Genomic DNA, 13,868 nt, shown 5'->3' with positions numbered 1-13,868 from the left:
TGTAATAAAAAAATATGGTGGAAATCAGAAAATGAAAAGATGCGGGGACGGGGCCAACTCTTCAGGCAGATCTGAAAATTTCAGTGAAACTTGCAATTGTAACTTTCCGAAAGTAAAAAAAGCTTTGAGACTGAGCCGAATTCCTTTGGAGAATTTGACAATCTTTGTCTAGAATAAACAATGGGCCGTTCCGCGACTTTTTTTTTAAAAAGTGCATACTTTTTTATGATTTCATCACTTATTTTATTGTTTTCAAGTTAAATATACTCTGAAAAAATGACGAATTTACCAAAATTTTCACAAAGTGTAATAGTTTGGCACCGTGTCAGCGCACGACCATTATACCCTGCATCGCTAATAGAGAGTACAATACTGATTGGGGTAAGTATATTTGAGGCTGTAAATCAATAGAGGAAGTACAGAATACATTTTCCCCGGCTCCACACAATTGGTGGCGCTAAATTCCAGATTTTCTTAGTATTTTTTAACTATCAAACTGGTATTTGTCGATATGCACACTTCCATAGATATGACAAACTTGTGGTGATAACAGCGCAAAACATATGGCATTATTTTTATAATCAATTTGAAATCATGCAAAAATTGATCAGAGACTACCAAAGCAATGTGATCAATTCAATTACCGGTATTAGTTTTCGAAAATTAAATTATTTTGAAGTTAGCAAAAACTTATTAACACTTATCTTAACACTACATTGACCAATTGAATATGGAAAATTTTTCTAATTGAGTACATGTGCACATTTCTGATTAGATTCTTGGTTTGACCAGAAAATTCTATTAATGCTCAAGTAAACAGAAGGACCTAAGTAAACCTGCAATGCAAATTCCAAAAACCCAATAATTGGAAATGCCAAAATTGAAAATGCCGTAATAGACAATAATCCACGAGAATTCATTGAAAAATCCAATGAAAGTCTTCAGATTGATTATTCAAGATCTCTTTTATTTTATATAAAATAAATATGTATATAAAAGAATCAGAAAAAGTATATTTTCTAAAGCGTTCGGATAAGCCAAACATCTGTGAGTTTTGATAAATCTTCCTTTCGTCATATCAAATGGAGTAATGATGTTGACGAGGAATTTTATATTTGGAATGGCTCATTTCTTACACTAGTGGCTCATATAATAATATAGAAATATCATCTTGAAAAGCCTTTACGATGTACATAATTTGACGTATAGAGATAGTTCAACTGTGAGTAAGAATAATTATGAAGCTGACAGCTTCCTTACTTATTTCCATAGTCTAGATAAATAAAATAATTGAACGGTAAATACAACAAAATACAAAACAGAATAAACCAGTGTAACAGTGTAATAATAAAATTTTTTTTGCATAGAAAAATTTTGGTCTGTCAGAAAATTTTTATTTAATACTCTGTCAGCTTCAGAATGGTGAAAAAACGTTGTCTTCGCAAGCTTACCGTTAACATTTTATTATTCAAATAATCTGAAACATAGAGAGAGCATGATGCTTCTTCGCTTAGAAAATTGAAAGTGGTAAGGTTGGAGAAGAATAAGAATAAAATAACGGAAAGATGTCGCATCTCAAAAATGAGTTTTGTCACGTCACGAGCCCCTCTTTTCTTTCTCTTTTTTCTATAAAAGCTCACAAGATTGGGAGTTTCGGAAGTGCTTCTACTGAACTATGTGGCTGCGTATCGATAGATACATATCTGTCACGTCGACTCACGTACCTACTAGTCAAATTCCTATTGGGACTAAACTTTTTAGTATTTCCAGATTTAAGAATGCCCAAGGACATTGGATGCTTGAATAATGATGAATAGCGTACAAATTATAGGATAATCCAATCCCGTGGCGCCTAATTCCCAGACTTTGCACGTGAAAATGGAAAATCAAATAAAGAAAACAGAGAAGGAAAATTGTCACGGCAACGAGACAAAATCAGTTATCAGAATTCGAGAGACAGAGAAAGGTGGAGAGGAACAGACTCTGTGGGATTATACTATTTCTCATAATTTTCAAAGGATCTCATGAATCTCATAGGCTTTCTCTGGATTATTCAAACGTTCTTTTTCAGCGAAGCCATTCATTCACAAAGTGATAGTGAAGGAGGCTCAGTGATCAATAAAACTGACTAATGTTGCGACCAGCAGCTGCGACTCAAAATGTTTCAAACCCAGAAACATTTTTAGCACAATCTATCTAGGTTTCTCTCAAAAAGTCATCGAGATTTCGCAAAATCGAATTCACAATGATGGCGGTGAAAGGTCTCTTGATTACCGACGGTTTCCATACATGACATTGTAGATTCTTTGAAACAAAACTAGCATTTTAACACAAATAAAAGTCAAACTGAACATAGTAATCGTTGCTTTGAAGTTAAGTTAGCTGGAAAAACAATAATGCTTTATTTTTAGACGGCACCAAATTATCAGTTGTTTCAATCAGAAATGCAAAAATAATTAGTAGGGTGTTTTCAATGAAAATTGTGAATAGCGAAAAATAAGACACTGTAAAGTAAAAGTATTTCTGTTGTTGTTTTAAGAATTTCATTCAATCACTTTTGAATTGGAATGCCATTATTGCCTGAGGTTGTGTTGTTTGGTGAAGGTTCATTTGGTACACATCCTTTTCTGAAAATGTCCCTTCATTATATTCAAAAAGGCTTAGTTTCATTCTGCAGTAGATTTCAATTTTTATTAGTAGAACATTTATGAATCTAGTTTTTACTATATCCGGCGAACAAGCCAACCTAGCTGCATACCCTTAGTATAACCGGTGACCGTAATCCGCAGTGTAATCCTCTTAAAATCAATCGACCCGCTTGTGGACATTGACACTAACACTGTTCAGTCGGTAACTGTTCCGCTAATAGGAAATCATGCGGTTGTTGCCAATTTTTCTATTATTCGTACTAGTTCAAGCTCAAAAAAATAAATGCTTTGTGAGCCACAAAAATATTCGAATATCTTGTGGGAAATCTATAGATACACGGCAAGACAGTTTTCAATAGGTAATTTTTATTTATCCCTTTTTTCTTTAGAACTTCAATCACATTGGAAGAGTGTGAATCTGCATGTGTTCGGTATAACACCCAATGTCAGACTATTCAATACGACTATTACCGGAATATTTGTGAAATATTCAATGTGCCATCTCCATTGCAAATGAACAAAACAAGTGAGTTGATTGATTCAGACCTTCATTACTTTAAAATGCGTCTTTCAGCTTCCGAGGAAATGCAAAAAAGGGAGATTGCACTAGGGTAAGCAAAAGTTTTAAACAAGCAAGTTTTAAACGAGAAATTTTTTTTGAATTTGTAATTGTGTTTTTTTGTGTTTTAACTACACATTCCTAACTGTAAGTCTACACGTATTTTAATGGTGGCTGCTTAAAATATGGAGCTCTAACTGATGAAATCTTGTTAAAAAGTGGCAGAATTAGTAATTGCAACTCTCTGAATGATAAAAAATTTCTAACATTTTTTTAATGATATTTGGTGATTTTAACATCAGAGGAGTGGTTTTTAACAATTTCCCCACTGGCGCTACTCCACCATCTACCCAACTGAATAAAACGGATGTCAGACATTTTAACATAGTTGGGTACACTGATTATGGTCAAGTTTTAATTTAAAACACTTTATATGATTGTACGGAAAAGATAAACTTTATAAATGTGATACATTATCAAAAGTATAAACTCATAATCTTTTTCAGAAACACGGAGTGTGCTATTGCTTCATTACTACCAACAATTGACACAACTCATCTTATTCCCAACTGGGATTGTTTATCAGAACTCTCTCACTCAGTACTTAATTCATCTCAACTGACGCAATCATCTCAGCAGCTTGACTTAAAACCAGTTAAATCGCCCACATTTACTGGAGAACTTGCAACACCCCAGAGGCCAAAGCCAGTGAGTTTTTATTTTTTCGTTCTGAGTTACACTATTTACTGGGAACGCTTACAACCTAGTGCATGTGGCACATATGATAAATGATAGCTCAATCATAGGGCTATTTCCAGAATGTCAATATTCTTCCAGAATGCCAATGACTGTTCATCGTAGTCGGAATGTGATTTTTCGCGCAAGGAGATGTACTCTTTTCGCGTAATGCAGTAATCTTTTTCTCACCTATTTCTTTTACCCGCTTGCTTCTAGTATCCACGGGTAACGGACTGGTCGCTTTTCGCTTATTAGAATTGTCAAGGTTTGGTTGTTGTGCAGATGTCCTTGTTGTTAGCGAGTTGATGCCTAACTGATTTTGAAGTAGAGATAACTGGAGGGGTGAAAGAACATATGGCATGAATGGATTCACTGAAACTTTGCATAGTATTTGAAAAAAGTAATTTGGAACAATTTACCAAACGGTGGAAATGGCCATCCATATCCAGGTAGGTGAGGGTAATTTGGAAATGGAAATTGGGTGTTATGCGGAGACCCTAAAACATGCATTATTTTCTGATTAATTGTTTTGAAGTTAAAATGCTGCTATTTTTTAAATACTTTCAAGTAAATTACTGTTGGTCCCGGTCACTATTCGAATGCGACCGTTTTGGTTTGTATCTTTTTGAATAGTCTATTCTAGCCAGACGTTAGTAAACAATTAAGAATTTTATTAGACCTTGAGATCTTCTTATCTGTGCAACTGATGATATTTGGAATGCTCAGAAGTGTGTTCCGGTAGAGGAGGAAAACCTTGAAAACCGGTTCAAGAATAGAACAATTCAAAAACATTTTCCATCATTAAACAACCCACTAACGTTTTCATGAAATTGGATAAGTTATCAAAAATACAAATTTAATGTAATTTGACAGGGGTGCGTTATTAGAATGTTTGGTGTATCAACTTTTGGTATAGTGGAGTTTTTTTAAGGATTCATGTGTATATTCAATTAATAAACTAGGTTCTGAAAATAACTTTTTTTAATCAGAAAATCTTCAGTACTCTCGGCAGACTGGGTTTATTTCGACTACAAATTTACTAGATAACGTTAATTTGATAAAAATGAATTGCATCGTGAATGAATCGTTTTTCTACGAAAACAACTCTTATGTTTGATAATTGAAACTGTATGGTATCAACTGATCTATCGTTACCTGACAACGTCGTAGAAGGCATTGGAAGTAGTTGTTGATTGGGCATCAACGGTTTTCCAATACATGCCGTTCCATTCACGGCGATCGGTCTGATCACAGTTGGTTTAAGTGGCTGTGGAGGAGACAATTCGATGCTGTTTATGGGGGCGGGCTTGTTTTTCGCATTTTTCGCAAAAACGTCGTATTGTCTTATCATGGCCGCCAAGTGCGCATTAAGAGAAGATGATGATGATGAAGATTGCACAGTGTTATTGGTTACATTTGGAGCTGATCAGAAGAAATTGTAATGTGTTTTGTTTTTGCTTTGATGCTTACCGTTTCTAGGTTCTAGTCCGGCAAATGTGGGAGGAACTCCATGGGCAATTTTTGGAAGCGTATGAGTAATCTGGAAAAATTCGTACACTTTGTGACATCCGTTTATATTTTTAAAAAGTTACGTTTTGAATAGGATCTGTTGTATGAATCGGAGTTTCTTTTAGTTTCAAAATACTCTCTATAGTTGGAGTAGAGTTGACAATTTGCATTTTTGATTCCATCTGAAAAATTTCCACGATCATTCCAGGATATAAAAATAAAGAAAATTGCAAATGAACAATTCGAGATAGTAAGCAACACAATTGGAGGTGCCGAAGAAAGTCGAAAAGAACAAAAAGTGGCATTGATGGCTGAACCAATAGATAACATTAATCAACAACAACAGTTTGATAACACATTGCGCAACTTTGCAGTGGAGGTAACTGTTTACTATTGGAGATAACATAATGCTAGCAACTAAATGTGTTCAGGTTCTTCCAATTGTGCCAGATTGTCCACTGGGCGAACACTCAAGAGTACAAATCATCGAAGGTGTTGAGGTAAACTATATAATCAAAATATGACGCTCAAAAATAATTAATTTTAGGTATCACGCGAAGCTACAATCACATTCCAAGTGGCAATTCTAGAGCAGTGCGTTCAAGCATGTCGAGTCAGCACGGTAGGTTGGTCTTAAAACAAAAGCAAGGCAATGCAAAACTAAAAAGGCTCGGAGTAATTTCTTTTTCGGAAACCAAATCCATAAAATGGCACAGATTTATGTGCTTGAGGAGTTAGAGTTATACGCTTTTGATTCAACGGTTCCACACAACCACGTAACTGAAAAATGGGACACGAGAAAATAATGGGCTTAGGTAAACGCCAATGATCTAACTAAGTCAATAGTGATATTTAATACTTCTGTAAAAAAGTTAACGTTCTTCGTGATAGAAAACAAATAGCGATCAATACAAACTTTTAAGTATGCCGATGGATCACGTCTACCACTTTTGTGCAGATCTGCGCACTTCAACAGAGCAACGAGACAGTGTTCAGTCTACTCCGATGCAATCAATCCAAATGGATATCTTGAATACAAACCAAATCAGAATGTGATTTACATTGAGAAAATCTGCATTCCGGGTAAGTTTCATTTTGCGAAACGCAGAATAGTAGTTCTTGTTTCTGCTCAAAAGAATATGTCGAGTGTGATAAATTTGTTGTCACCAATTCATTTTTTTCAAATTAGTTATTCAAACACTTCATGTTCTACGTTTAATTGAAAAAATAAACAGCAAGTTAAACTATGACAACTTACAGACACTGTGCTACCTATGTCGTGTGATGATGTCTTTCGAAGGATACCACAACACATACTATTAGGTGAGAAAATATCGAAAATGAATATTTGAAAATTGAATTTCAGGGCATGCATCCGAAGTGATTTCAGTTGCCAGTGAGAATGAATGCGTCTTGGAGTGTATAAAAGCGAAGGTGGGCGGAGTTTAGGAGAGTGATACATTGACTGTTATTTTTCAATTAGTTACTTGTATTGCAATGATCCCTTTTTGATGAAGATACTGGTATTCAGAATATTGAAATGGATATGATTTTAGTTACGGATTTGACTGTCGCAATCATATCAAACGGAATCAATATTCTGCTTGTATTTATTGGAAATTAATACTTCAAAAATTTAAAGCTGCTCTTTTCAGACACTCCGTTCTGTGGCATGCCACTCGATTCTGCACTATCCGGACTTTTCATCACTCAACTGCATTCTTAATGTTCACACCAGACACACAAAAAACCAGTATTTCACGCCGGAACTAGCTTATAAAGTGGATTATGTCGAACTTGGTTCATGTGTGACTAGTGCAGCATCAGGTATGATAGTTTCGGGAAAATGCTTCATCTTAGAATCGAGTGGTATGAAAAAAAAAAGAAAGTTAACGATTCGAAACTTAGAAACGTAGTTTGTTTTATTGGAAAAAACATAAAATTGGAAAAATTTTATACCTGAATTATCAGTACCTAGATTATTGGCTGGATAAGATTACATGAAAATTGTGTGCTCTAATTTTAATGCTTTTTTTAAACTGCAGTATTTTTTAAAGACGCCGGAAGTTCAAGTTTTAAAATGCTGCTACTGTATGACCTAATATTTAGGGCAACTTGCCAGTAGAGCGATGATCCCTCCCAACCCATTCAACAAACCGGCTGTAGCAGGTATTATGGTTAAAATAACATGGGATTGAATATTTCTACTAAACATTTCAGCTGACAATCAAGTTGGTGTTGGATCAGTGACGTCCGAATGGACTGAATGGACACATTGTGATGAGAAGACAAGTACGAGAAGCCGACAAAGAGTTTGCAATGGTTGCAATGAAATTATACAGGTGTTAATCATTAAAAAAGTGTTATTTAATTTTTGAATACTGAGCCGAAAACTTTTGTAGAATTTTTCAAAACTTATATGCATGATATATTCGGGTTCAAAATGTTATAAAAACAAGTGGTGCCAAACTAAGCTTAAAATGAACAGGTGAATTGCAAGAACTTTGACAAAATTAGCTGGAAGCCTGAGTTGAATACTTGCACATTGTCGAGTTGCCAATTTTCGCATTTAAATTTTTTTTTTGGGTTAAAGGAACACACCAAAAGTAGTCCCACTTTCAAATTGATAGAACAGTCATGAATGCAAATGGTACAATTAATGGGACGTCCTTTTATAAAAGTACGTTTTTTTTTCAGTTCATGCCGTGTTTCTCGTCAAACAACTTTGATGTAGCCTTGCAAAAATTCATTAAAGAGCAACAGCAAAAGGAAGCGATTGGTAATTTATTGGTTTTTTTTTCGTGCTTCAGAAATAATAGAAAACTTGGATACATTCTTTTGTGATGTACACTGGCGTCAGGGATTTTCGGTATTTTAACAGAGAAATGCAGAAAAAAGCAGAACCGTTTCTGATTAACATGAATTCTCAAACCATGAAATGTAAACTCTGCCAAAAACATAATGTAGGAATTATTCAATGTTTCCATGGTTTTTTTTGAAAAGTAAATTGAATATATTGTAATAAAATTGCAAAAATGAAAAGCTCCCACTTATCAGTTATATTTTGACACTGTTTTCAGTAGACCAAGCAGCACAAGCAAAGGAAATTGACGCTGAAAAGAAATTGTTACAGCAACTTGATGCCAATCCAACCGTTATTGAATTCCGTACGTGACAAATAATCGAAATAAGTTTTAAATTTATGTTACCTTACAGCTCAAAAAATAGACATTGTCAAACAAGCGCCGAAAAATTCCGTGGAGTTCTTTGGACCTCCACAAGTACCCCAACAACAATCGCAAGCACTCAACACATTTTGAAATGTAATATATATTGTGCCTACCAGATCTTCACTTCATTCAAAATTTATTAAGTTATTGTTTTATATTGACAACTATTTGTAAATAACCGTTTCCCATAAAATAAACTTTCAATTGAAAACATTTTCTGGAATTTTATTTGAATGTTATTCGTTGAGTTTGGATGTAATTTCCATCTATGTTATACGAAAACAGAAGTTATTACAAGTTGGAGTTTTTTTTAATCAATTTGACATATTTTTCAGTTTCAAAAAATAGCATTGTGAAGTATGTAAGAAAGTATTCGACTTTAACACACAAACTGCGTCTGCACTTTTTGAAAGCTGTACTTGCAGCAGCCTCTAATGCACACAACACAAGGAGTTTACACTCACAAAGACAGAGAAGGACCTTATTCTAGTTGATCGAAATAGTAAAACATATTATTGAAAAGTATCAATTATGTATTTTCAATGTGGTGTTTCTGCTTTCTAGATTCAACTCTAAATTTATCATAATTATCATAATTTATAGAAATATAAATAGAAGTGATTTGGGAATTTTCAAAGTTTCATAAATTTACCTATTTTGCCTATAAATGGTCGTTTTCATTTAATAATAAAATACGCACAAAGGTACTGTAGGTTTTCTGTAACTGCTCGAAGCTTCTGGCTTCTACTGGGATGTTGTTGGTAAATTCTGAAAATGGTTGGAATTTGCAACAAAGTTTCTGAAAGAAATTTCAAAAAAAGTTGGTTTGAAGTGATTTGGGAATTTTCAAAGTTTCATAAATTTACCTATTTTGCCTATAAATGGTCGTTTTCATTTAATAATAAAATACGCACAAAGGTACTGTAGGTTTTCTGTAACTGCTCAAAGCTTCTGGCTTCTACTGGGATGTTGTTGGTAAATTCTGAAAAAGCTTGGAATTTGCAACAAAGTTTCTGAAAGAAATTTTAAAAAAAGTTGGTTTGAAGTGATTTGGGAATTTTCAAAGTTTCATAAATTTATCTATTTTGCCTATAAATGGTCGTTTTCATTTAATAATAAAATACGCACAAAGGTACTGTAGGTTTTCTGTAACTGCTCGAACCTTCTGGCACCTACTGGGATGTTGCTGGTAAATTCTGAAACAGCTTGGAATTTGCAACAAAGTTTCTGAAAGATGCCTATAAATGGTCATTTTCATTTAATAATAAAATACGCACAAAGGTACTGTAGGTTTTCTGTAACTGCTCGAACCTTCTGGCACCTACTGGGATGTTGTTGGTAAATTCTGAAAAAGCTTGGAATTTGCAACAAAGTTTCTGAAAGAAATTTCAAAAAAAGTTGGTTTGAAGTGATTTGGGAATTTTCAAAGTTTCATAAATTTACCTATTTTGCCTATAAATGGTCGTTTTCATTTAATAATAAAATACGCACAAAGGTACTGTAGGTTTTCTGTAACTGCTCGGAGCTTCTGGCACCTACTGGGATGTTGTTGGTAAATTCTGAAAAAGCTTGGAATTTGCAACAAAGTTTCTGAAAGATGCCTATGAATGGTCGTTTTCATTTAATAATAAAATACGCACAAAGGTACTGTAGGTTTTCTGTAACTGCTCGGAGCTTCTGGCACCTACTGGGATGTTGTTGGTAAATTCTGAAAAAGCTTGGAATTTGCAACAAAGTTTCTGAAAGAAATTTTAAAAAAAGTTGGTTTGAAGTGATTTGGGAATTTTCAAAGTTTCATAAATTTACCTATTTTGCCTATAAATGGTCGTTTTCATTTAATAATAAAATACGCACAAAGGTACTGTAGGTTTTCTGTAACTGCTCGAAGCTCTGGCACCTACTGGGATGTTGTTGGTAAATTCTGAAAAAGCTTGGAACTTGCAACAAAGTTTCTGAAAGATGCCTATGAATGGTCGTTTTCATTTAATAATAAAATACGCACAAAGGTACTGTAGGTTTTCTGTAACTGCTCGGAGCTTCTGGCACCTACTGGGATGTTGTTGGTAAATTCTGAAAAAGCTTGGAATTTGCAACAAAGTTTCTGAAAGATGCCTATGAATGGTCGTTTTCATTTAATAATAAAATACGCACGAAGTTACTGTAGGTTTTCTGTAACTGCTCGGAGCTTCTGGCACCTACTGGGATGTTGTTGGTAACTTCTGAAAAAGCTTGGAATTTGCAACAAAGTTTCTGAAAGAATTTTCAAAAAAAGTTGGTTTGAAGTGATTTGGGAGTTTTCAAAGTTTCATAAATTTACCTATTTTGCCTATAAATGGTCGTTTTCATTTAATAATAAAATACGCACAAAGTTACTGTAGGTTTTCTGTAACTGCTCGGAGCTTCTGGCACCTACTGGGATGTTGTTAATAACTTCTGAAAAAGCTTGGAATTTGCAACAAAGTTTCTGAAAGAATTTTCAAAAAAAGTTGGTTTGAAGTGATTTGGGAGTTTTTTTTTTCATAACTATACCTATTTTGCCTATAAATGGTCGTTTTCATTTAATAATAAAAGGTACTGTAGGTTTTTTTTTCCTTTTTTTTTGGGATGAAAAAATTCGCAAAAAATTTTCCCGTGGCGGAGAGTTAAACTCATTCCCTCCCCCCTCCCACCCCCCGGCCTGATACTATACTGATAATGAAGCATTTTTATTTAATGTTTAGTTCTTTGAAAACAGAGTTCGTTGTTTCCCCATATTCCAAGCATGAAAATCGATGTTGTATAATGCTTGGTTGACATGCATACTATATGCCATCGTTTTTTTCCCAGTATCTTTTCCGTTTTTTTTTCTCGAAAGTCAAGACTTCAGTTTCTTTATTCAATAATTTCACAATTATAAAAGTTGCACACTTATCTTCTTCTTGTTTTCTTTATGCAAATAATGTAGTGTTTTCATGCGCGAACAAAATCACTAAAAAGATATGTGTATGCATACCCTCTCAAGTTGTGATACGCATCAAAATTCTATGGAACATGAGAATGCCGAAACATCCAAACACAAACACTGACGCTCCATTTTATTCCAAAAAATTTTCGAATTTTGAAATAAAACAGACCTCCATGATCATTTTATATTCCCATTGAGAATTCGAAAGGCTCATGCAATTTTAGTTTAATTCATAGTCTTGAAACTTGTTCTAGAATATGAAGCTAACTCTTTATTCAAATATTTTTCAAAAGCTCCGTTTTTCGAAAGGTTGCCAAGCAGAATATTCGTCAAGGAACTAATTTTCAAGCAGCCAAATTTTTAAAGTCATATTTTGTTTCTATAATCTAAACGTCTATCCGGCTTCATGAAAATAAAATAAAAAACACACAAATTCATGAAGTACATTTCAACCGTGAAAGACAAATTTACTGACAGATATGCTTTTTTTCTATTGCTGTTTTCCTTCTCATCACGTTGCAGCGTCATTCGACCCTTACTAGCATAAAATATATGTTTCCGATGGCTGTCTTTAACAACTGATAACAACACACTCGATGTGAATGAAAAATGGAAGAAAAATTGCTTGCAGTATGATCACCAAACATTTGTGTTTTCTGTTGTCTTGTTACCTTGCGTTGCTCTGACAAACGTCGCGTTGTTTCTCACGGAGCACTACGCATTTTGCTTCCTTGAATATCTTCTTCTGTTAGAACGAAAAATATATTCCGGATTCGGAAAATGTTGAGTTGAATAATGACGATCTTGACCGCAGAACTCAAGGGATTGTTTCTTGAATCGTGCTATGTAAATCTTTATTGTGAAGTTACTTAATGAAATTTTTACCAATGAAAAATATCCCCCTGAACTCAAAAAAAATGCTTAATGCTCTCAGTTGATGGTTCGTTTTTTCTGTTTTATTGTAAAACCTAAAACATTACCCTTTTACTTGAAAATTTATATGTAGCTGATGCATTTTTTTCAAATCTTTTTACAAGCCGTTCAAGATGTTTCCTTCTAAGAACCAAAAAAAGATTTTCCTTTAGAATTCCCACTGCACGTAATCCAAAAGGAAAAACAAAGGAACACGTAGATAAAACTATGAACATCAAATGTTCGCTTTTATAGTTAGCTTTTTTTATTCTAATTTCATCCCATGGCTGTTTCCTTATATATCGATTTTTATAAAAACACCCACTAAAAACCAATTCTAATCAACTAGAAAACATTCACCGGAATTGTTGTTGTGTTACCTGATTCGTGATCTTCGTGAGTACGCGCCTCATATTCTCAAACGGCACACGCGCTTCCGTACTCACTCACGTACATATGCACATGCACACACATACATGCTCATATAAAAAGAAATGAGCTGCACAAGCGTCTTCTCGTCTTGCTCGGGCATCACATACGGGTTAATGAATTTTGGCACTAAACATGTGCTCTTTTTCATCTTACCACCCATCCTCTTGTTTCTAATTAGGGTCACCGTCTTAAAATATTCTCAGTTTTACATATTGAAGCGGTCGACCCATATTCGCTAGTTCATCACTGTCTAGAGAGTCTCCTGAAAAGTAAACAATATTCATTTTCCCAATGCAGCCATTTTTGGCCGCGAACTGTCTTGTGAGTCATCCCAAAGTAGCCTCCCACACACTATGTATACCTCACTTCTTTTTTCTAAAAACATTTTTCAGTATGAGACATTTTCAACTTTATACTTGTGCACTTCCTTATAAATTGCACAGCAAAAGATTAATCCGGAATGAATTCAATCCAATTTCCGAGAAAAAATACAGCGTATTACATATTTCATTTTCTCTCTTTTCGCTCACACATGGGACTAGAATTTTTGATGAGTTGCATTTCATCCTCTTGATTTTTAGTCCGCTTTTATACTTTTTCTTCATTTTGAAGCTTGTACACACTTCAATCAAAGAATCGAATGCAAAATTAGTTTGATTTGCATAGGATTGAGTGTCGTTCCCTATTTTGCTCTAAAATTGAATATGAATCTTGCATTTTATCTCATTTTAGATGCATGCTCTCTTCTCCTCCCTTCTTCTCACTATAATTGCTCCAAGACTAGTTTCAACTACTTCTTCTCCCATTAAAATCACACTTCTCATCTTCTCATTCTTCACCAAAAGAGAGCGGAGCATTCGGTTTCTTTTTAAAAATGAGCCTCATAGACGCACTCT

General features: G+C 34.3%; 2 protein-coding genes and 1 non-coding gene across 3 annotated transcripts; 1 reads left to right on the top strand and 2 right to left on the bottom strand.

The window, feature by feature from the left end:
* Positions 1–2,388: 2,388 nt before the first annotated feature.
* R07A4.3 (uncharacterized protein) lies at positions 2,389–6,838 on the bottom strand. Its single transcript, NM_077397.5, has 7 exons — positions 6,713–6,838; positions 5,538–5,636; positions 5,416–5,485; positions 5,101–5,367; positions 4,365–4,442; positions 4,135–4,317; positions 2,389–2,627 (listed from the first exon to the last, which is right to left on the bottom strand). The coding sequence occupies exons 2-7, from the start codon at positions 5,622–5,624 to the stop codon at positions 2,548–2,550; spliced, it is 765 nt and encodes a 254-aa protein (NP_509798.2). The 5' UTR covers positions 5,625–5,636; positions 6,713–6,838; the 3' UTR covers positions 2,389–2,547.
* On the top strand, positions 2,833–8,895 carry R07A4.4 (Apple domain-containing protein). Its single transcript, NM_077396.8, has 16 exons — positions 2,833–2,988; positions 3,038–3,174; positions 3,223–3,259; positions 3,714–3,915; positions 5,663–5,833; positions 5,886–5,954; positions 6,002–6,076; positions 6,378–6,537; positions 6,715–6,777; positions 6,821–6,888; positions 7,110–7,281; positions 7,564–7,623; positions 7,675–7,796; positions 8,152–8,233; positions 8,535–8,621; positions 8,671–8,895. Exons 1-16 carry the CDS (start codon positions 2,876–2,878, stop codon positions 8,772–8,774), a joined length of 1,722 nt encoding a protein of 573 aa, NP_509797.4. The 5' UTR covers positions 2,833–2,875; the 3' UTR covers positions 8,775–8,895.
* A 2,741-nt stretch (positions 8,896–11,636) lies between these two features.
* Positions 11,637–11,704, bottom strand: R07A4.5. The gene has a single exon (NR_072034.1). It is a non-coding gene; the product is annotated as an Unclassified non-coding RNA R07A4.5 (non-coding RNA).
* Between the last annotated feature and the right edge of the window lie 2,164 nt (positions 11,705–13,868).

Source organism: Caenorhabditis elegans, chromosome X (assembly GCF_000002985.6).
Source record: "Caenorhabditis elegans chromosome X".
Lineage (NCBI taxonomy): Eukaryota > Metazoa > Nematoda > Chromadorea > Rhabditida > Rhabditidae > Caenorhabditis > Caenorhabditis elegans.
The sequence above is the reverse complement of the archived record's forward strand: the minus strand, read 5'-3'. Positions and strand labels throughout refer to the sequence as shown.

Bases quoted from the DNA above. Each gene is read 5' to 3' on its own strand.
- R07A4.4 (NM_077396.8), top strand. From the start codon at position 2,876: ATGCGGTTGTTGCCAATTTTTCTATTATTCGTACTAGTTCAAGCTCAA. The intron at 3,260-3,713 runs GTAAGCAAAAGT...AATCTTTTTCAG, and splicing joins AAAAGGGAGATTGCACTAGG to AAACACGGAGTGTGCTATTG. The intron at 6,077-6,377 runs GTAGGTTGGTCT...CAAACTTTTAAG, and splicing joins AAGCATGTCGAGTCAGCACG to TATGCCGATGGATCACGTCT.
- R07A4.3 (NM_077397.5), bottom strand. From the start codon at position 5,624: ATGCAAATTGTCAACTCTACTCCAACTATAGAGAGTATTTTGAAACTA. The intron at 5,486-5,537 runs GTAACTTTTTAA...GAATTTTTCCAG, and splicing joins CAACAGATCCTATTCAAAAC to ATTACTCATACGCTTCCAAA. The intron at 4,318-4,364 runs GTAAATTGTTCC...GCAAAGTTTCAG, and splicing joins ATGGCCATTTCCACCGTTTG to TGAATCCATTCATGCCATAT.